This window comes from Arctopsyche grandis, chromosome 4 (assembly GCF_051622035.1).
Source record: "Arctopsyche grandis isolate Sample6627 chromosome 4, ASM5162203v2, whole genome shotgun sequence".
NCBI lineage: Eukaryota > Metazoa > Arthropoda > Insecta > Trichoptera > Hydropsychidae > Arctopsyche > Arctopsyche grandis.
The window spans coordinates 22,927,175-22,951,397 of NC_135358.1; the positions used below are offsets into that span (position 1 = coordinate 22,927,175).

At 37.4% G+C, this 24,223-nt stretch overlaps 1 protein-coding gene across 1 annotated transcript in view; it reads left to right on the forward strand.

Moving 5' to 3' along the window:
• The first annotated feature begins 1,779 nt into the window (after positions 1-1,779).
• Positions 1,780-24,223, forward strand: part of LOC143910887 (insulin-like receptor) — a 129,574-nt gene continuing 107,130 nt past the window's right edge. The window contains exons 1-2 of the mRNA XM_077429503.1: positions 1,780-2,508; positions 19,288-19,649. Of these exons, the coding sequence (XP_077285629.1) occupies positions 2,453-2,508; positions 19,288-19,649 (418 nt within the window). The 5' untranslated portion in view covers positions 1,780-2,452. The remainder of the gene's footprint in view (positions 2,509-19,287; positions 19,650-24,223) is intronic.

Below are 24,223 nucleotides of genomic sequence, written 5' to 3' on the forward strand. Positions count from 1 at the left end.
AGCGTCGTCATGTAAAATGTACTATGGAATGAAACTCGACCTCAGGGAGTTAAATCACCTTTGAAACTGTTGAATTTTGATTTCACATGATTGCGACATTGCATCTTACTACCATGCATGCAATTAAAAGACTATGCGAGCAGAATGCAAGCGTTGTAGCCAGAACCGTAGCGATTTTTTTGGCGCACTTGGCAAATATCAAATTTGTCGCCCTTTTTTTTCATTAGATTAAAATAATTTATTTCATTTAAAATATACATATTTATTGAAATATATAAATTAAACGTTTTAAAATAAAATAAAACAGGATTATTTTTAATATTATATTATAAATGTCCCACATTGACAATTTCACAATAAATATCATATTATAAAAGGAATCAGTGCACTTAAAAACATTTAAATTAAATTAAAAATGAATAACAAGAGTACAACTTCCAGGTTCCAAAAATTTCGTTTTCATTCGTTCGGTCAATTTCTCAGAACTCAAAATTATTAAAAGTAAAACATGCATAACGCTGCTTCGAACAAAATACATACATAATTGAAACATAATATGTACGTATGTATGTATGTATATACAAATAGATATTTTAAAAACACATCGAGTTCTCAAATTTTATGTTTTATTAAAAAAATAAAAATAAAATAGGCGATCGGCGCCTTTGGTGCCCCTCGGCCAGTAGTCTCTTGCTATGTAGGACAATAGTAATTGACAATTTTTTATGGGTAAAAAAAGCAACTTGGCCGCTGATCTCTGTTGATGACGAGCTGTATTAATATGTTATTTGTTACACCACGAGCTGTATTATGATGTTATTTGTTTCGAAGATCTCTACTTGTATTCCCTATAGATGGTTCAATGAAATTGTACATATGTATGTTTGTAGAAAAGTTCGAAGCTCAATCTTTTCGATGCAGTTGATGAAATTTGGTACTAATGTATATGTTATAATCGAAATGTGTCTTCCAGTTGTAGTATATTTTGACTAGTTAGAATATATTCCAACTACCATTATATGTAGTTAAAGTATATTTTGAAGTATATATATTTTGTCTAGTTGGAATATATTCCGTCTAACCCACGCAAGTTGATTCATATACATATACTAAATGGTCAAATATACTAAAACTGAAAATACAGTTCAATTATAGTTAGTTAGTTAATCAAGTTAGGTTATCGTGAAAACGTCACTCGATTGGAAAACTGAATTAAAAAGTATCATTTTTGTTTGGAACACATTTCTAGAGCTTTCGCAATACGGTGCTCATTACCTTTATTTGTAGTACCTAGCGAATATCAACGCATTATTGAACGCTGAGCCTAAAGCATTTGTAAAAACATCATAGCTGTCAAAACTCAACTATTATATTACAAACTAGTGTTGTACCCGATGACACATCATCGCATGGGTGTTGGCATATTAAGTTATAAAATTAAAAGACTTGTGTCGGTTCGATCCGCACGCGGTCGAATTTTTTAATTTAATATTTATATTTAATTGTTTAATATGAAAAAAATGGCAAAAAATACCTACCTACATATAAACAATATAAAACACCTCTCTCTTTCTCTTTGTCGTACAGCCTTACTTAATGTGTGTGAGCAGGATACAAGGGGAACAGCCTGTTCAACGCATGACTGTAGCATATATACATACATATCGAACAGAGAGGGCAAAGAAGAAACATAACGAGATGTGTAAGTGTGCAGCATACGTAACGTAACGTAAGATAGCGTCGGAAAGTTGTTTACCCCTGGAAGTGTGGTGCGCGCGCGTACTACAACTCCGACGTAAAAGCGGCCGGGAAGAGTACGAGGAGTGGAGAAGTAGAAGAGCGGAGGAGTGAGGAGTGAAGCGTGAGGAGTGAGGAGTAGAGGAGCAGAGGAGTAGGGAGGGGACGCCACACGCCGCGCGCCACACGCCACGCTCCACACTCCACACTCCACACTCCACACTTTAAACTCTACACTCCACAATCCGCGCTTACGCGCCAGTCGCTGGCTTGGCTCGGCTCGAGTCGGTCGTCGTTCGTCGTTCGTCGTATTCGCCCGCGTTCGAATCGCCTCGGCAAATAAAGCGCGCGCACCCCTCGTGCGTTTGTTGTTGTATCGCGCTCTCACTGCCGACACTTGACGCAGCGCTCCTCAGTACTTGCGCTCTCCGTACTCTCCATACTCTCAGTACTCTCAATACTCTCGACAGTCTCGTTTTAAGTTACGCAACTCGTGTGTGGTGTGTGTGTTGTTTGTGTTCTGGTAGATATTGCGTTTCGGCGTAATTGTCAGAGAGAGAGAGAGAGAGAGAGAGAGAGAGAGGGTATCGATCGGTGTGGTGTTGGTGTAGTGTTGGTGTGGTGTGGTGTGGTGTGGTGTGGTGCGGTGCGGTGTGTGTGCGACGTGAGGAGAGGCGCCGCCCCCGATGAGATGCGCCCCTCGCAGTCGGCGTGAATGGAGTGCGAGCGGGTGATTTGCGCCCCCGCAGCGGCCGCCCTTCGGCCTCGCCGGTGGGTGTTTTGTTTTTGTAACGTCGCAGACACGTGAGCGACACGACACGTGCGCCGACACGTACGCCGATCACTCGTACTCTCCCACACTCCCCTCCCCTCTCCCCTAGCACATCGTGGTTCGTACCTCGTACCTCCGTCTTGCGTCCCGTGCGAACGTAAACATTGCGGCGTGTGTGCTTCACTCACTGCGCGGCCAGGGTTGCCAACCCCGAGTGCCGAACGCGCGCGCCCCTACACTTTGCCGCCATCTTTCATTTTTTCTTCCGGCGCATTATTAACACTTTGCACTCTTATTGGAATTTCTCTTCACCACTAGTCTACTCTAGGATGGAAAAAATTATATGATTTTTTTTTAATTTTAGTTGTTCATATTATTAAATTATGTCGAAGATCAAATTGGTAAATTCATTTTAACAAAAAATACGCAATTTTTTTTTTTAGATAAAAACTAAATATTATGCTCAGTTATTTTGGGACTATCTGTTCGTCTCCAATTGTGACCATAATAACATGATGTTGATTTGGGATAGCATTTTTCGAATATAGTCACTAAACTCAATTATTTCAAACCATCATAATTACTAAATCGAACTAAATGATAAGTTTTACATTTCTTGTATTATTTATGACAGCAGTTTTGTATAATAAATGAGTTTTATTACTAGAAACTTTTAAAATATGCCTATAGAAATGTTTTCATACCTACCCTATAGTTCGTTAGGCAGTTTGGGTCCAAGGATGCAAAGCTATTGTCTGTTTACTCATTGTATTTTAATGCGTACCCACCCTCATAAAGTGTCTATTGGTTAGTTTTTAAACCGTTAGTTAAAATCATATTTTCTATTCGTTACCTACTTGTGGACACATCGAAAAAAAAAGCTGGATCATCCCAGAAGGCGGGCAAAGACGAAAAGATTAGATTTAACAGATACACGGTGTTTTTGATCACTATTTTTTTACACTTTTCAAACAAATCTTGCCTTTGAAGTTCACGACGGACTCATCGACCACTATGTCTCTGCACGGTATAATTAATTGTCTGCATTTAGCATCTAAACGATTCAAAAAGCCATTGTGTTCTACATTATTATTTTTGAGTTGTAATATCCGAAATATTTGTAGAAACCGATCTCTTTTGAAGACACTCCTAAAAAACATATTTTCAACCGAAAAATAAAAATTTTTTGGTTGAAAATATGATTACTTAAAATCGACCAATTATCACTGTTTGTATCTCTGATATCACTTTCACTATCGCTTTCGGTATCAACATAGCCCCTTTTTTACTTGGTTAGGGTTGAATGCCACTTCCACTGTAAAAATTTTCTACATTATCAAATACAAAATAGTATATCATCACTATCACAATCATTTTGGAAGTCTTCTAGGTTTTGAAAGTTTTCTAGTAGGTAACGAATAGAAAATGTGATTTTAACTAACAGTTTTAAAACTGAAATTTCAATGTTGCCAACACTTGTATTTATTATTTCTCCATATGCACTAATATTACCGAACACGTCGTAAAATTATGGTCACCCCACCGAAAATACCTCCTTAGAGCACAATGTATCGATATCGATATCGATGCCCAAATAAAACGGCGCACTCAAATGTAGAAGCAGGTAAAGAATTCAAATATTCTTAGAAACCTATTTATCCTATTAATCATCCTATTTATACATTTTCTAGCATCTCGTATCCTTTAAGTACACTATTGTAAAATAAAACCTTCAAAAATTTGCCAATGAATATTAAAAATAAAGCTTCAAAGTAGTCGCTTATCAAAGCCACTATACTGGCTTTCCGAGCTGGCAGCCGAATATCCGAAAGCCACTATAGTGGCTTTCAGAGTTCAAGACGTTAATAGGCCGTCGGAAAAGCCGTCCATTCAAAAGTCATTTGTTGGTGCCACTTTATTATGCGATCTACCTTCACGTTTTCACTCTAATATGCGGTCTCATTGTCTTCTATCTCGCGTGTAACAGTGAGACTGAATAATACCGACCCTAACAATCTAATCTTAACACACTTTAAGCGGGTCATGTAGTACTACGTTTCATATGATCTTGACGAGAAATGCGGGATACGTAGTATTACGTTTGATATTGGTTCATCGCGGAAGGCAGGATACGTAGTACTACATTTATTACAATAGTATATGGAGATTTTTACTTTATCTATGTTTTTATATGAGTTTGAATTTTGAGCGATTTTTATAATCTATTGTATATTCGTGCAGCCTTGTGATTTTGCCCACTACCGATAGTCGCCGCAAAATCTTGATGAAATAAAACTTTACTACGATAAACTAATACGATAGCTCTAAGAATGTGTTCCAAACAAAAATGTAACTCAATTTACGAATGTCAAATGATGTTTTCACGAAAACTTAACATCTACATCTAACCGGATAGCAACTTCTAGTTGAGCTGATTTCAGTTGTATTATAATTTTGACCAGTTCGAATGTAATTCGCCATATGAATCAACTGAGGACGGAATATATTCCAACTAATTAAGATAAATTACAACTGCAAATACGCTTCATAATACAACTAAAAATATACTTCATAATACAACTGAAAATACACGTCGTAATACAACACTATAACCAGTGGTGTAGTGCTAAATAAAAAAGAACCAGGTCGGTGTTTAATTTTTATGACCCCCCCCCCGCTTTTTTCCTTACTAAAAAATGTTGTATTCTAATATTGGTAGTTGAAATATTCATAAAAAAAAATCAAATAATAATTAACAAATATTCTTACTTGTTGAAATTATGATGTATTTTTTTTATATTTCATAAAAAATTCCATAATGCCCCCTCTTCAACATCTTTGATTTTGCAAAACCCGTGTATTTTTGTGTCAATAGCAACATTTGCTTTTAGCAATGCTAAAACCATGATGTGTTTTGGCCCATAACAGTCTTTTCTTCTTATTGGCCTCAGATAGATAAAAAATCCAATAAAGTTCATTAAACGTCTTTTCAGTTTTGAATGTGCTCAGATTATTATTCGATTGTGGCCATCGAGTGTTAGAACGAGATTCTGCTCACAATATTTGGGCTACAAAATTTTATATGAAATTTTAGTCAAAATATTTTTTAATTGTACTCGAAAAACAATGTTTATATCAATCAAAGTGCCAAAAAGAAGTACCAGGTCGGCGACCTGGTCAGATCTGGCCCGACTACACCACTGGCTATAACACTTAATTAAAGATTGATTTATTGTCTATTTTATTCGTTAATTTAATAATAGTAGCTTCATAATATTAGCGAGCTAATAAGAGGCTAGTAATTATGGCGCAAATGCACAGCTCAGTATTTCATCTTCAAAATTCGCTTAATTTTTTACAGAATTAGCTAGAACAGTTGTCTGTCAAATGAAATAACAATAATATGTGTATCTAAATGACGGCAATAATTGAAAAAATTAAATAGCGCAATCTATTTTAATAAACCGTCATGATATTACCGATAATCATGTTTTCTTTGGAGATTTTATAAACGTTAACATTTTCACGCCGAAATAATAAAATATTCGTGCATATCTCATTTGTTTTAGCTAGAAGTGTTACAATTAATGCATCTCTAGAGTTCATTGAGAATATTTTATAAAAAAAAAATATTTTGTCAGAAAATATGTACAATTTTGGCATCAATGATGCAGGTGATGCATGCCATTGCGGGATCCATTAAGAAGGGAAGACATAATTTATTTATTTTATAGCTGTAATATAGTAAAAATACTGCAATCAACATTTCTTTTTGGCGTTACCTTTAATTTATATGTGTTGACTATCGTTTTTGTTCCACTATTGATAACATTTTTAATAATAAGATAACATTTTTCTAATGGTGAAGTTAAAACGGCATAAGTTTGAAAAAACGTAGATTATAAGAAGAGAATATTTTATACTTATACTTAATTGATTTAATTTTCACATCACTCAGATATATTTACCGAAATAAATATTTTTATTATTTTATTTTCCAACAGTGTGAATTTGTAAAAAAAAAAATCGGATTTGTTTATTTCCATTAGTTAAAACGTCTGAAATAATAGGTAATACGACGTCTAATGTAATAACTAGACTGCGGATAGAGACCGTGCTTTTTCCAGGAATCGGGGCGGTTTGGCTCTATTTACAAAGCTAGAGTTCAAAAACAAAAGGTTGGGCGAACCTTTTACAACAATTGAACAATAAACTGCGCTCTGTGGATCCGGCCACTAGTAATAACTAGAGGTAGGATAGTCACAGTGCTATCCATTGTTCCATTGTTGTAAATCCTTTGTAAAAAAGGTTCGGCAAACCTTTAACAATGCATTTACAACCTTTGAACAATACACGGCACCTTCTGGGTCCGGTGACTAGTAATAACTAAAGCCCGGATAACCAGCGTTCCGTTCATTGTTCAAATGTTGTAAATGCATTGTTAAAGGTTTGCCGAACGTTTTTTACAAAGCATTTACAACAATTGAACAATGAGTGGCGCGTTTTGGGTCCGTACTCTAGTAATAACTTGCAATTTAGTCGAAAATATAATACAAATTGAGCAAAAATAAAAGTACACATATGCTTATTAAACGTTAATATGAAATGCAAGGATTTTAAATTTTATCATTTCGTTGTGTGGTAAAAAGAAAAAATCGATTGATTTTTTTTGTCCGCCACTATTTTCAACAGCTGATTTTAGATTTCTGAAATAGGTACTATAGAGTTATTTTATTTCACAATTTTTTTTCTTATTCAAAGGGATCTACGAGTCATTTTTTTTATATTTACTGTGATTTATAAATGAGTGAGGGAGAACAGAATGCTTTCGTACATACTTGTCATGTATTTGTATGTTATTACTGGAGACACGTATTTTGGGTATTTTGCCATAAATGCTAAAATTCGGAATAAATGCTAATAGATGCTAAATTCGTAAAATATGTGAATATATGCTAAAATAACAAAAAGTGAAATTTGCAAAAAAATTATCAAATTAATAGACAATTTAGAAGGGTCTTCCTATCCCTTTGCCCATTTATTATGTGAAGAAATTGGGGGGATAAAACAGAGCTTGCAGTTTACCATAGACAGTGTTTTTCCTGTCGAAACCAAGCAACAGCTTTTGTCTACTACTTGTAAACAAAAGAAGACAGTTGAAGCTGTGTTTCCAAAAGGCTGCTCAAAAAAGCGTCTTAAAACTAGAATGGCACTCAAGACAAATTAAGACAATTCTATTCCTCCAAACATTGAGTAAACTATTCAATCCATCTATGGCAGGTACAAAATCTAATATTAATGTTAAAAAAACAGTTTGTTTTTTAGAAACCTGCCATAGTTTAATGTATTAACAGAGGCTCAATGTTTGGATGGATATCAGCACTTTTTCAGACAATTAATATAGAATATAAAAAGTGAATCTAACACAAATTAAATATGAAGAGTTTGGTTGTGCAGCTCTAAAATCTATTTGCTGTCCCGTCAATAGTGTGGATGCTGAAAGGTATTTTAGTAAAAACAATATAATTATTACCGATCGTCGCACGAATTTATATTATATTATTTTTTATATTCATATTTTTTGTCGTTGTATTTTTATATTCATGTTTTTTTTCTTTGTAATTTTTATTACAAAACATTTTTGAATCTTTCTATTATTTTTTAATTGTTGTGTTGTCTTTAAATTGTATATATGTATATAAATTTTATTAAAATTCATCGAAATTGTTTATTATTTAAAATTAAACTCTTCATAAAAATAGATGCCCAAAATACGTTTATTACGAATAATAATCACTAAGTACATCGCAAATCACTAGTTCGCTGAATGTCAAAATTCGTAGAGCATATATGATTATGGTAATCCGTTATAAAATAATATCAGATAGCAATACATAGGCGATACGTGTATCACGTATTTACTTAAAATTTGCAGGTGTTTTTGTTTACTTGCAATCTATACGTACATAGACAGTTACAATCTAATCTATAATTTGGAAAGAGACTTTGTATGTATCCTTGGTCGTCGTCTTCGTCCGTAGATCGGTGACGTCATCGAACACGTGATTCGATTTTTTTTTTTTTTCGATCCATGGGCGCCGATTTGTTTTATTCGTTTCGCGAGCAGCTTCATGGGGCCCCGCCAGGGGCGCCACAAGGGGCGCAGCCCCGTGGGGGCCCGGAGGGCGCAGCCTCATGGGGCGCAGCCCCATGGGGCTCAAAAGGGGGCGCAGCTTTATGGGGCACAGCCTTATCGGCCGCAGCCTTATGGGGCGCAACCTTATGGGGCGCTGTCTTATGGGGCGCAGCCTTAGGGGCGCAGTCTTATGGGGCGCCGCCTTATGGAGCTTAGCCACATGGGGCCCCGAAGGGGGCGCAGCCTCATGGGGCGCAGCCCCATGGGGCCCCAAAGGGGGCGCAGCCTCATGGGGCGTAGCCCCATGGGGCCCCGAAGGGGGCGCAGCCTCATGGCGCGTAGCCTTTTGGGGCGCTGTCTTATGGGGCGCCGCCTTATGGAGCTTAGCCGCATGCGGCCCCAAAGGGGGCGCAGCCTCATGGGGCCCCGAAGGGGGTGCAGCCTCATTGGGCCCCAAAGGGGGCGCAGCCTCATGGGGCGCAGCCCCATGGGGCCCCGAAGGGGGCGAAGCCTCATGGGGCGCCGCCTTATGGGGCGCTGCCTTATGGGGCGCCGCCTTATGGGGCGCAGCCTTATGGGGCGCTGTCTTATGGGGCGCCGCCTTATGGGGCGCCGCCTTATGGAGCTTAGCCGCATGGGGCCCCGAAGGGGGCGCAGCCTTATGAGGCGAAGCCCTAAACGGCAACTGATCATGAAGGCGAAGCCCTTGACGGCATTTAATCATGGGGGCGCGGAGGGGCGAAGCCCTAATAGGCATTAACTAAGGGGGGCGAAGCCCTAGGCGGCATTTAATCATGAGGGTGCGGAGGGGCGAAGCCCCAAAAGGCATTAGTTAAGGGGGGCGAAGCCCTAAACGGCATTTAATAATGGGGGCGCGGAGGGGCGAAGCCCTAAAAGGCATTAACTAGGGGGGGCGAAGCCCTAGACGGCATTTAATCATGGGGGTGCGGAGGGGCGAAGCCCTAAAAGGCATTTACAAATGGGGGCGAAGCCCTAGACGGCATTTAATCATGGGGGTGCGGAGGGGCGAAGCCCTAAAAGGCATTTACTAAGGGGGGCGAAGCCCTAAACGGCAATTAATCTTGGGGGCGCGGGGGGCGAAGCCCTAAAAGGCATTAACTAAGGGGTACGAAGCCCTAGACGGCTTTGAATCATGGGGGCGCGGAGGGGCGAAGCCCTAAAAGGCATTAACTAGGGGGGGCGAAGCCCTAGACGGCATTTAATCATGGGGGTGCGGAGGGGCGAAGCCCTAAAAGGCATTTACTAAGGGGGGCGAAGCCCTAAACGGCAATTAATCTTGGGGGCGCGGGGGGCGAAGCCCTAAAAGGCATTAACTAAGGGGGGCGAAGCCCTGGACGGCTTTGAATCATGGGGGCGCGGAGGGGCGAAGCCCTAAAAGGCATTAGCTAAGGGGGGCGAAGCCCTAAACGGCAATTAATCTTGGGGGCGCGGGGGGCGAAGCCCTAAAAGGCATTAACTAGGGGGGGCGAAGCCCTAGACGGCATTTAATCATGGGGGTGCGGAGGGGTGAAGCCCTAAAAGGCATTTACTAAGGGGGGCGAAGCCCTAAACGGCAATTAATCTTGGGGGCGCGGGGGGCGAAGCCCTAAAAGGCATTAATTAAGGGGGGCGAAGCCCTAGACGGCTTTGAATCATGGGGGCGCGGAGGGGCGAAGCCCTAAAAGGCAACTGATCATGGGGGCGAAGCCCTAAACGGCAATTGCTCATGGGGCGTGGAGGGGCGAAGCCCTAGAAGGCAAAGGCTCAGGGGGGTGCCGAGGGCGAAGCCCTAGAAGGCAAAAAAAAAATTGATTTTTTTTTTGATTTTTTAAAAAAAAAAAATTGATTTTTTTTTTATTTTTTTTTTATTTTTTTTTTAAATTTTTTTTTTAAATTTTAAATTTTTTTTTTTTTTTTTAATTAAATTAGCTTAGTCATGTTTAAGCGGTTTATATTATAAACACTGAGGGAAGCCGGGTAATACAGCTAGTATACTATACGATACACACGAGTGGTATGTTTTGATCGCATTCGTCAAAACACTTATCGATTCATTATCAATCAAGTATTTTTATCGACAGTTGAAATAAAATCGTTTTCTTGGTTTTTGTGACACCTGAATCGCGATCGTAATTCTATGCAGTTAACCTTTTATGTGCTGCGATTTCGCATGAGGCGAAATTTAATTGTTAGCGCGTTTCCAACGGCAACGATCGCAGTTCATCAACCTCGAGTCAAAACATCCGTTTCGGGTTTTAACCCTTCCCGTTCATGTGATTTTTTTTATTCGTCACTTTCGAGAACCCCCCCCCCTAATTATTTTGGTAGTGAGTTGGGGTGCTCGCGGTTCTTTTATTCGCTATTCAGGATAATGGACATACGAGATACCGTTCTGGTTTTTTCGAGCACTGTTCAACGATTGTTTCCGTTTTTAATACTCGTATAATATGTTTGTGCAGACCAGCGATAGGGAACTGAAATATAGATAGGGATAATAATTTTCGCAAAATAATGATCGATGGTTTTGAAAATTGTTAAATAAATTGAGATTTTTAAACCAATGTCATTAAAAATGACTTCGAACCTAAAGTACATGATCACATTCAAGTATTGACAGCATTTGTTATGAATTAACTTTTATAAATCGGTTTCACTGCATTCGGCATATTTCGGAAGAGTTCTATTTTTTGACCGGGAAAGGCTTAATTTCGTTACCAATAGAAGAATTAGAAGGAAAAGAATTGTCAGCGGTATACCCAGAAATAGACAAAGGTAAGTTACTAAATTAACTGAAATGTTTTAAAAATAAAATAAAAAATACATTGGAAAATAAAGTACCGAGCACTATTTATGATATGGATATTTTAAATGTACTGAGCGAATGGGATTTACAGGAATATTATTCAAGTATTATACAAGCTATGTATGTATAGGCATATTTCTGACAACCTCAGCGACAATAACCATTTTAGAATAATCAAAAAATTAAGCCTTTTGTCAATAGAAAAATTTGTGAATGATTTAAAATTTGATCATATCATTAATGAGTTTGCTAATTTAAAGCGCGAAAAATAATAGATGTGTTTTTTTTATTTAAATTTGAAGTATGAATATTTAAATTAGTACCACGAATAAATATAATGTTTTATTATAAATTTATGTTTTGAGGCGATTCTTATTGTTTTAAAAAAAACTTAATTTAGTACAACGTTATTTTAATACAATATATAATTTTCCTAATAAAATTATTTCTTTAGAAGATTTTGCTATTCTAAAAAAAATATACATAAAGGAGCGCTTATTTGATATTTGCCAAGGGCGCCAAAATCATTGGTACGGCTCTGTATATTACACAATTCAACCGCTAGATTTCTCCGAACGTACTGATAAACATATAAATATTAAAATTAATCCTTAAATTCTTCGTGTATTTAAATGCTTGTTTGTTTTTAAAAATAAAATATTATTGTAAGATAAGTGACGTATGTACATATATGTAGTTGTTTGATGAAATATTTTGCTGACAAACACAAAAATCTAAGTTATTATGAGGGAATAGCCACAATCAATAATTTGTCTCCGACGACATTTTAGGGTTTTTTAACGATAGACGAACCAAATTGTGGTCTTCTTGAACTGTTGTAGCCCTTTTTCTTCCTGATCTGGGTTTGGATGTGTTAGATCCAGTTTCCCTAAAGCGTTTTAGCGTGCTTTGAACTACTCCACGAGAACAACTCATTTTCTGGGCAATTTTTAATTGGCTCATGCCTTGAGAGTTCAATATCACAATATTTGTGCGTTGCCATTCTTCCAATTCACGATTTTGAGACATTTTAATTAAATTTGATGATAAACGAAATAATTAAAAAAAAATTTGGTGAATAAACACAAATCGTCAAAAGTTACAACAAACTACGACGACAGCTTTCGCTAGTATGAGCCAAAGTACAGAAATGCTCTCTTTCATCCACATAAACAAAAAAAGGGATTTTTACTGTTTCATATTCTCGAAATATGTGTTACAGGATACATGATTCTGATCCAAGCATTTGAAAAATGTCCTATTTCAAAAATATCAACAAAAAAAGGGGGTGCTTCAGACTTTTGGCGAAGGCTGTATATAATATCGCTATTCTGTCGGTCTCTGTGTCTTGAGATAACGCTCGCCGTACTATAATAGTCGTTTCGATTCGACATATATATGTATGTACGTCACAGCTAAACTACTGCCAAAACGCTACAATAACAGAAGAAAAATAAAACTTCTTTATATACTAATTGCTACTAATGTTTTTTCTTGGCAGATAATCTACCGCCACCTATTGAAAATTTATTTAATTTTTCTATTGGTGTTTTATATTGTTTACATGTAGGTAGGTGGGTAGTTTTTACCATTTTTTTTTCATATTTAACAATTAAATGTGAATATTATATTAAATATATTTGAAAAAGATTCGACCGCTTGAGGATCGAACACATGACCGACGACACATTTCTTTTAATTTTTTTTTATTTAATAACTAAATATGCCAATACCCATGCGATGATACATACATATGTCATCGGGTACAATAGTAGTAAATAATTGTATTCACTGTTTTTCATATCAACGGTTAACATCATCGTCTTTCGTCTGCATAATATTAATAAGCTATATACTTATTTTAATAAGCATATAGCTTGTGAGTAATAAAATAATTTTAAGAACCGTTGGTTTAGGGTGGGGTGTTTGTAGTTGCATGTCCGGTCCTTGTGCCAAATCGCATGTGCAACGAACTTAGGAGGGACATTTCGCAGTAGACCTTTTTTGGCGAGACTGTTGGCGAGGGTCAACGACTCCCAACCCTCGGGTGCGACGATCGAAATCCGAGAACAGAGACACTCCCAACACCTGTCCTCCCAAATCCTACACGTTGTTTATAGCCATATTAGATAGCCAGTGTTGACTCATTATCGTGTGCCGAGATAAAACTGTATACTACATACATATCTGCTGCTGACGATGCGAATCTCAAAATGACTTCGTGGAGGTCATCACGCGTCGTCCCTCTGATGTTTTCAAAAACAACTTAAATCAAATTTAATTACACCTTCATATACATACATATGGGTATGTGTGTTCATTTTCCCGTTTTTCGCAATTGCAAAACTTTTTATTTTTTATTTGGACGAATGTCGTGACATCGTAGTCTGCTCTTGCGTTTGACATCTTCGAAATTGATTTCATTCATTTCCTACTACTTTCTCGGTCGCTGAAAAACTTCTCAGGTTTCAAATAGTAATTGCTTGTCACTCAGCGTAATTCAGTTCTCGTCCATAGTACACAAATTTAAGTGTATAACTACGTCAAGTGTATAAATATTTATGTATATGTAAAATATTGTATATATATGTATATTAGGCCGGAGCGAAAAATGCGAAAATTCTCAATCGATTAACCTGGTGGACAACTTGTGTCGTGTTTAACGAAATATCAAATTAAAAAATTCACCGATTTTAAACAATGTCCTGTGCCTCCAACCAATCGATTTACACGGACGAAATATGTATAGGTTGTTTTTCATTTTTTTTAGAATAGATTCGATTTTTTTGATATTTAAAAAATAAATAAATTCACCTATTTCAGTGTTATTGAGACGATTATGATAGGTTTTGACTCTTTTGACTAACGAGAATTCAAAGTCGCCGTTTTACCAGAAACTCGCAATCCAAGCGCGCCACGCTTAGAACAACCATTTGTATGGCGGGAGCGTTCTTTATAGAAATCGCTATTTTCCGTCATTATTTTGAAAATTCGTTGAGAGCTTCCTTGGATATACATATAATCTGAAAATAAAAAATACCGAAACAATTTACGATGTTTTAAATATAAAAATGAATTGCATACCAAAATTATTTTGCTTTAGAAATTTTTTGAATTCAATCGTCTATTTTATGTTTTAAATCTTAGTTTCTTCTGTCCTTATTTATATACCAGAAACAGTTTAATTTTATTTTCAAAAAAATAATATAATTAATTTTATCCAGAGATCTGGAGCAACCACTTTTTTGAGTTGCTCCGCTCCGACACCGCAGTACTTGCTCCAACTCCGCTCCGTGCCCGGAATAGTTTAAATAGGAATCATATTATTTATCATCTTTATTTATTTAATTTATTAATTTTATTCATATAATATGATAACAAGTTTTCGTGCTCCAGCTCCGCTCCTGCTCCGTGCAAAAACTCGTTGCTCCGCTCTAGATCTCTGATTTTATCTGCAAATAAATATGTAATATAATCTGAAAACAATAAATGCCGAAAACATTTACGATTTACGTAAAATCTCTGTGTGTAAATGAATTGCATACCAAAATTTCCTTGCCTTAAAATTATAATTCAATCGTCAATTTTTTTTACATGCCTCTTCTGACTTCGCCTTACGATTACTATAAAGGAAAAGTTTTGCGTCTTATCCGATCGTTTTCATACTTTGCCATATTGCTCATTTTGGTCATCAATATAAGTAAATGTGTCATCCGCCATTACGATGTTGAAAAAAATCGTATTATTATGTTTTAAATCTTAATTTACTGTCTATGTACATATAATCTATGCCATACTCCAAATATTATTTAATATATTGAATCGATACCACGAAAGATGATGTTAAAAGAGTTTATGTTTTTCTTGATCACGTGCAGTAAATAAATCATATGTACCTACCGTTCACATGCATTTAAAGACGAAACACTATTTGAATAATTATAGTACATGTGTCAACGTTTACTTAACTTTTCTTGACGAAACGAATGTACAGATTATTTTTAGACGAAAGCGACTTTGAAATATTAGTACAATAGTTTGGGAATCGGTGTGAGTTAATCGTGGGGGAATTAATTAGTTCGCACCGCATTTTGACGGGGCGCCTTTTTTAACCGGATAATTAAGACGTAGATGAGTCCTCTTAAAATTAAGAGTGGACTTACACAAAAACAACAACAAACCATTTCGGAGGGGTACTTCAGGTCGCGTGTCTGCTATTTAGGCGAGGAAAGTTTTGCTTTACTAGTAGAACTACGTTTTTCATGCAGCATTTTTAATTTAATAGATTTCGGCTGTTCGTGGCCACCTACACTTATAGAAAGGAAAAACAACGGTTTAGATAGATAACATAGACAGATTACGAGAAGATGATGTTTTTTTCACACAACCGAGTAATTTTCATCACTACGAAAATAGTGTCGCGACACGAGTCGACCTATTCTCGCTCGCATCTTCATCTATTTCTATTCATTTTTACTTACCTCCTTTGCGTTTCACATGGCTTTCGTGTTAGTGGTCATTTTTTTCTCGTGTACTCTTTTTTCATATAAAATCATAGGACGGTTAGAATAAGTCATTAAATTTGCAAAAATTTCATTCATCATCATTTTAGCATAAACGCACTCTCCTACTTTGTATACATATATTCGTCAACTCATTTTTACATTTAAGAATTGTGATTTTATTTACACGTAGAATTTTAGTCATGTATGCTCTTACAGGTCATGACTGAACTCGATTGATTAGGTTAAAAAGCTATGAGAGTTACATTCAATATTAATATTTACTATTGTCTTTGCAATTTTCATTTTTGTACGTTTATCTTTAAAAATTCTTGGTTTGACTTTAAACTTTAAACTAATACATGCATTTGTGTAAATTGGTTTGGCAAACTAATTCAGTATGCGCGTGTACCGGAGCGTATCACCTTCGTTTTTATGATTTACACCGTAAATGTTTTTTTTTTTTTGTTTAGTTGCTCAGTGTAGCGTGTACCTACCAATCTCATTAGGGTTTTTTCACCTTCGAACCTGAGCGGTCTGGTGCTAGTAGCCAATTTTACATACATGCATACATACTTACGTCAACTTAAGCGTTTCTGTAGTGTTTGGCAGGCGAAGAATTAAGGTTATGGAATTTATAAACATCTCATTTTTGGACGGAGTCAATAAATTTTAGTTTTATTCGCGAAGAGTTCTGGAACTTTGATTACCCTCAAGGCGCTCTTCCACCAAATACGTTGACGCAGACGTATCGTTTTTGCCCATGCACATACGTCGCGTTGACGTATGTTACGTCGCTGCCGTCAGTTGCGATACGTCTGCGTCAACGTATTCGGTGGAATGGCGGCTTCACATTTGTACATTGTTACATGTACATTTATCCAAACATGGTCCATGCTTTTGCGCACTTGATAAAAAAGGAATTTTTGAAATTCATGAAGTGAAAAGATTACTCATTCTGAGCTAATTACATACAATGAGCAATCACAGTTTTTACTAACCGGAACAGACTAATCAATCTTTAATAAGTTTAACCCACTGAATTTTAATATGACAATGTTTTTTGTTGATTTCTTCTCGTTTATGATATATTATACTAGTGTTGTACCCGTTGATTTCAACGGGTGGTTTCGAAAAGGAATTGAAACACGAATAAAATTAAAGTTATATGTAGTATATGTAATGTATAATGTAATGTAATTTATATGCGCACGCGCACGTAATATTAATCGTAATAAAAGTGACACATTATACACTTAGCGATCCAACCCGTTCGAAATGATGAATGAATGTGTGTGTGCCCTAGGGGCTTCGCCCCCCGCGTCCTTGGCGACTCCAGTGGCCTGGGGCTTCGCCCCCAGCGCCTACGATCCCGACGCCCAGAGCGCCTCCCGCGCTCCGGAGTCGTCCGGCACGTCCACCACGGCCGGAGGACACTCGGCGAATGCGACAACGCTCGACGCCCCCCTTTCCCCACTACCACGCTTCCCGGCGTCTCGATTACTCAGCTGTAATTGGTTCCCCATACTGGTTGATCGTCCGTCACAAACAAACGTACATACATACATATTTAGTGAGTCGGTTTTTATATACATAAATTATTCTAAGCGTTTAAAAAAATGCGGGATTGAACGTACAAATACTGCTCGAATTAATACTGTAACGTAGAGATTAGGTGAGCGGCGCTCATCAATCGCTGGTTTACTAACACTGATTACCTGATCTTACATTCGCACCAAAAAGGCCTCAGCGAATAACCGAACCGTATACAACGGTCAATAAGGTCTCGCGACTCATCGTCCAATAATATATCTATGCGGAGAGTGCCCGATGAGTATAAATATTGGGCGGCTTTGGTTCGTGGGTCATTCAGCGCTGTGCGGGCCGATGGGGGCAGACCATTAGGGGCGAAAACACACTGAGTGGTATGGGACGTCCTTGGCTTCCCGCTGTAACCGTAAACAGTAGGTGTTACCCAAACCGAATTTGGGTGTACTTGCACGTGCAGAATGCATATTTTATTTTTATTTTAAACATATTAACCACAGTGACATTACAGCGCGTTCTATCGCATCAATATGGCCATTCATACAATCACAGCATCATAATAATAACAACCTGTTATCATCGAATAAAAAATCATCGACATTTATAATTGATTTATAATTATGTTTAGGAGGTCGCACGTGTATGCATATTCATATGCAATCGACAAGTTTCTCCCACATTCATGGGATTCACCGTTATCGATCACTGTCATGCAGGGATAAAATATCATCGAAAACACTCCAGGGAATGATTTGTGGATCCCTGTACCATGTATATGCGCTAAGGGTGCGGCGTTGTTTAAAATTATCTAAAAAAAAAACGTACCACAGAACACTCAGTGTGTTTTCGGCCTTAAAATATCTCTACCTCCGTTCACGGAAACCCCTCTACACGACCATGCTACAGTACGTTCATATAAAAAATATTGAGATTGAAAACGTAAACGTAGTGAAATATAAAACTTGGCCTATGGATATATAATAATACATAGCTCGAGAAAAAAATGTGTAAAAAAAGAAGTATACTCTTGACATTAAAAGGTCGCTAAATAATTAATTATACGTATTTAAAAGCAATAAGAACAAAATCAACAGAAAAACATCTGAAAATTGATTCCAATACACACTTGATAGATAGATTAAGATAGATTTTGGGTTAGAGACTGCAAAAGCCAAAACTCTGTAAAAATTGTGCTTTTCTTTAGATGGTCATAAATGAAAAAAACCCACAAAAATCATTATCATAATCGAATTTATTGGGTCAAACTTATGTAAAAAACGTTGTTTTTTTTTTGCTCAGTTTAATTGATGTCCTTCCTAATAATATTATTTACCACAAATCATTGATAGCAACTCTACGATTAGGAGACCATTCACCAAGCAATTTACCTAATATATAAATTGCTTAATATATTTACATACATACATATAAAAGATAATCTGCTTCAGAAATCTGACTGATCGTATTGTGTCGTGAACGAAATCCAACTGGTGCGAGACAATATGCTCGTAATTAAAAATATCCTAGACCTCAAGACCGCATGTACCTCTTTACCAAACTATTTTTCGATTGAGTTTCACCCTATTTATGCCATTACTACTCCGCTCACTTTTTATTTCTCAATTAGCTTCTTTCTCGGCGGAGCTCCGCCCCGCCCCGCCCCGCCCCGGCTTTATAGACGGTCCAATACTGTACTTTTGCTAAGACACAGTGCTGTATGATTCCAGACATGGTATCATATCATGGTTTTGTAATGAATGGGTTATTGATGTGGATATTTTGTTTTCAGATGGAGCCGGGAATGCGACGGTCAGAGCGGTGCACATCCTCAGCAGGGATGTGGAACTGCCTCGGCAAGAAAAGAGCGACAGGCGTGGAGGCATCTGGCGCCACCCGGCACAGACCTGCTGCCCCCATTGTCGTCGGGCTGCGCCCCCGGAAGTGCGCCTTCGTCGAGGTTGCGTCGGCGAGCGGGACGGAACGAGGTTGAAGAGACCTGGCCCTGGTCGAGTCGTGAACCCCTGCCTCCGCCTCCTTGGCCCTCGCGACTCGTCGTTTGCCTCCTTCTTATTGTGGGCACATTCCTGGTAATGCCTGCCGCCACCAATGCGCTATCGCCTAAAGATGTCAAACATCAGATGGAAACTGGAGGTATGCACCCTTTAACGTCCGATTAACCCGTCCACTTGGGATCCTTTTTTATTCAATTTCTATTGTTAACCTTTGGAATCGGATCCCGTTTCGGCGCATTCGTCCGCCGAAAACTGGTCATGACTAGAGGTAGGATAGGGAGCGTGCTTTTTCCAGGAATCGGGGTGGTTTGGCTCTAATTACAAAGCTAAAGTGCAAAAAAAGGTTCGGCGAACCTTTAACAAAGCACGGCGAACAATTGAACAATGAACGGCGCGCTTTGGGTCCGCTCACTAGTCATTACCAGTGTGAGGCCCTAGGATGCGCCAGATCGAAATAAATGGGTTTCTTTTGCCAATTTATGTTGTTAACCTTTTTTCTTTGCCCTAAAGAGCAAAAAGCTCATTTTCAGCTTATTTTCGCGCTTATCTCTGGTCATGACTAAGCTTCGGCGCGACCCTGCGCACAATTGTTCATTTTTATTTGTAAGCTTTTTTGCTCTCTAGCTTTGTAGTTTTCCCTTTCTTGGAAAATAGCCCCAAAACTCCCATTTTTTGTTTCAAAAGCACGCTCCACCGCCGAAGGCTAGTCATGACTAAGGATAGGCGCGACGGTGATATTTTCCAGGAAAGAGGGCAAACTACAAAGCTAGAGAGCAAAAAAGAAGGTTGACAATGGTTCAATATTGTCAATATCCATTGTCAACCTTTTTTTTTGCTCCTACTTTCTCGGACAATGGAGAGGTCTGTTGTTATTTTATGGCGCCAACTCGACCGCCGATCTCTAGTCATGACACGATTATTAAGATCAAAAAATAATTAGACATTTATGAACTGTCTTTTGTCTTCGTACATCGTACGTATGTTCAAGTAGTAAATTGTCGGTTATACCTTAGTTATTATTTTTACACCATGACTTTTATTTATGAAATATATGTTATCATTTATCAGGTGATCCTCAATATTAATAATAATGTTTATTGTGAAAAATATTGATGAAATGATTTTTAATTTCAATTTTGAAATTTTTTTTTTTGGGGGGGGGACCGGCTTGCAATTTGAATTTTCAAAAATTAACTCGTTTCATGCCGTTTTTATTATATAAATTTTCTTTTACTCATTTTCAAAAATAAAATCTGCTTTTATTCTCGTTTTATCACAAAAATGATAATTTTTTTCCTATAATTGTTAAAAAAATAATGAACCTAAAAAATTCTATTTGATAAACACGTATGATATCGGCTCTATCGTCGGCAGCCACATAGCCACCAGAGCGCGCGCCGTGTCTGGTGTAGTCTTGCTCGCTCTGCCGATTTATTTCGTATAACCACGCGAAATGCGTTTGTTTTAAATATGACAAAGTATTAATATCGTTTAATTACGTCACAAATTATCATACTTATTTAAAAATAAATGATAAATTACATTGAACACATTGTGTAGTACATAGTCGAATGAATCGTTTAAAATGCAAAAAAGGTTGTCGTGCAATAATGATCGATGTGACAAGGTCGAGCGGCGGAGAGCATGTAATGCTTACTTAATATTACATATTATACATATTATAATATGCGAGTGAGTGAGAGTGAGGAGTGTCCCGAAATACTAGCTGCGGCCGCGTCAAAACATCCCGGTTCTCCCGCCGGCCTCCGAATAGAGCGGGTGGTGCGCCCCCGCTCGTGGCCCCCGCCGGGCGTGCGCCCACCTCACGGGGCCCCCAACCTGCCGTAAACATGTTTTTCGCATCGACTGACGCGCGCGTGTCAATGCTCCCTCTCTCTCGACCAACCACACCTCACCTCACCTCTCCTCTCCTCTCCTCTCCTCATCACTCTGCCCTTAACCCCTGCTCTGCTATTTCAAATATTCGCCAACTGTCCAAATTTACTCCAGTGATTCCCAACCTGGATATCTAAAAAGGGGGAAAATAACATACTACCTATATTTTTGCTCACGGATCGTTGAGAGCATATTTTTTTTCTATCAAACGTTGCATGGCACGGTTTCACTATACCGTTTCGTTTTATAATTTCTTAACAATTTTCCGTTACAGAGGAAACGTTTAATTGTCAGCATTCCATTGTTTAACTTTATCTGAAATACGTGCTCAATGTATTTATGTCGTTAGAAATACATACATACCAACTAGTGCTTCCAATCCCGGAAGGTTACTTCAGCACCGGGATTGCGGTGCTGGGAATTTCCGATCCCGGGATCCCGGTGCTAGCACTGGGATTTCAAATGTATAAGAAAAAAAAGTTCAATTGCATGTTTTCTTATTTCAAATACGTTCAATTGCATTTTGCAAACTCTCCCGATGTTTCACGCAAAAAATACTCCCATATTGGCGTACTAATTTTGAGAGTTTGGCTACATTCTTTAAATTTTCGGTTCGCATCCATACATTTTTAAGATTAAATAAAAAACATCTGAAAATGTAATTAAATAAAGTAAAAAACATCACTTTGATTCATTGATTCGTTTTTTACAAATAGTTTGTCCCGTCTAGTAATTATTCATCGAAACAATCCACCAAATACAAAAAAAAACTCCAATTACATTTACTTAATGCAAAAAATTCGGATGTGACCAACCTACGACTTTATCTATGTATTTGAGGAATATAAGAAGGATAAAAACAAAATTCGATAATCGAACATATGTATGTATGTACATACTCGTTCATACATACCTGCTATGCGCATTTTCAATACAAATTGAACACAAATGTAGGAAAACTTACACAAGACTAGAGTTCTACTTCCGGTTTACGAATTCCGACCAATTCCGATCAACTCTATGTTAGTACAAAAAGAATACAAATATAAATTTTCAGCTAAATATGTTCGGGGCGTGGAAAGAATCGTTGTCACAACATTTTTGACTTTTCTAAGAGGAAAAAATCCCGCTTCCGGTTTATTATATTAGTATTTTTTTTTATTTTCATCACATTGATACAACAATTATACTTGAATTTTTACATAAGAGCACACATGTTAAAGGAGTCGAAAAAAAAATTGAACAAGAGTAAACTGCCACTTCTGGTTGACGGATGCTTACCAACTTTTATAAATAACTTGGTAAAATTTCAGTTCAATAAATTAAAGGATTTCTTAGAACACATAAAAACCTTGATTCTCTAAATTAAAAGTATTAATAATTTGTGTCTCGAATAGGCTGCTAAACCACTGAACCGATTACGATGAAACTTTCAGGATTTGTTGTGTGCATGTCCGGGAAGATTACTGTGAAAAAAAACGGGAACGGAAACGGGAAAAACGGGAATGAGTGTCATTGCAATTCAATAATTTCAAATGTGTTCGCTACCTGCGTTTTTCCCACAAATGGGAACGGGAACAGGAATGGGAATTGCATGCGTTATTATGGCATTGCAACGCATGCCGGGGTTCAGCTAGTAATTTATGAAAATTTGCTTTCGCCGTGCAAATAATACAAATTTCATTTCACACAGTAAAATCAAACAAAAAAATGTTGAGAGTGGAGTGTTATTGTATGGATATGCTCATGGCCGCAGAGAAGAATCCCGGGCCCTGGGCAAAATAGTTCCGGGCCTATAGCAACGAAAAAAAGGGTTTGTGGATATATTTTTAATATGCGAAAAAAATATTAGAAAAATTCCTATATGTAGTTGTTTTATTTAAAAAATAATAAACAATTGAGTAAGACGCGAAGAATGAGTGGATCGAAAAATAATTAACATTTTGCATTTAATAAATATATGTATTTTTATGTAGAATAATATAAAATATTAATATCGGTCAGTCGAACGTCCCAAAACGGGGCCCCTCAAGTAGTCCAGGCCCTGGAACTTAATCCTAGCTCCACCATCTCTTGTCCGCCCTGGATATGCTGATGTGGCTTTAATATTGCACAGAAGAAGCTAAATAATGATTCAGTTAGATTCTGCTCATTTTTCAATGTTTTATGGCCTGAGAGGGTCTAGGTCGTTGAATCCAAGTAAATAAATACCTGGATACGGTAGTTCAGTCACAGTTAGGCGATGAAATTTTCCGAAAGCAAACCCGTTGTAATTACCACCCAAGAGCATCATCAACAACTGTGGATCCTACCTCTAAGCTGGAAGAAAAACCATTGTATCAATCAACCGGATAATATAAACACTAATGTTTTACCGTTTGAACTATCATTACACATTTAAGACGATTGCATATATTTTCCATATATTCCGACATGTTCAATTTTATGTAATCTCTTCAATCAAGGCAGCTAGACTTTTCACGTATTTTGAATAAATGCTGTTATTCAAACAATGTAATTCTCATATTTATGCGTTCAGATATTTATGCCTATTTACACGAGGCATGGGTATAGATTAATCACAAATATTTCTCTAGAGAAATTAAATTTTGGTTTATACGATAATGTAATAATGTTGTTTTTCGTTGTGTTTATTTTTGTTAATGTCTTTAGCCTTAGCAACCACATTTCCGTTTCAATGGTGAACATTTATGTTCAAAATTTACGCGAATAATCTTTATGGAAATTAAAAAAAAATTGTTATTAAATTTTTTTTAAATTATTATCGGGCCGTTCTCTTCAGCAATGTTCGTTAAT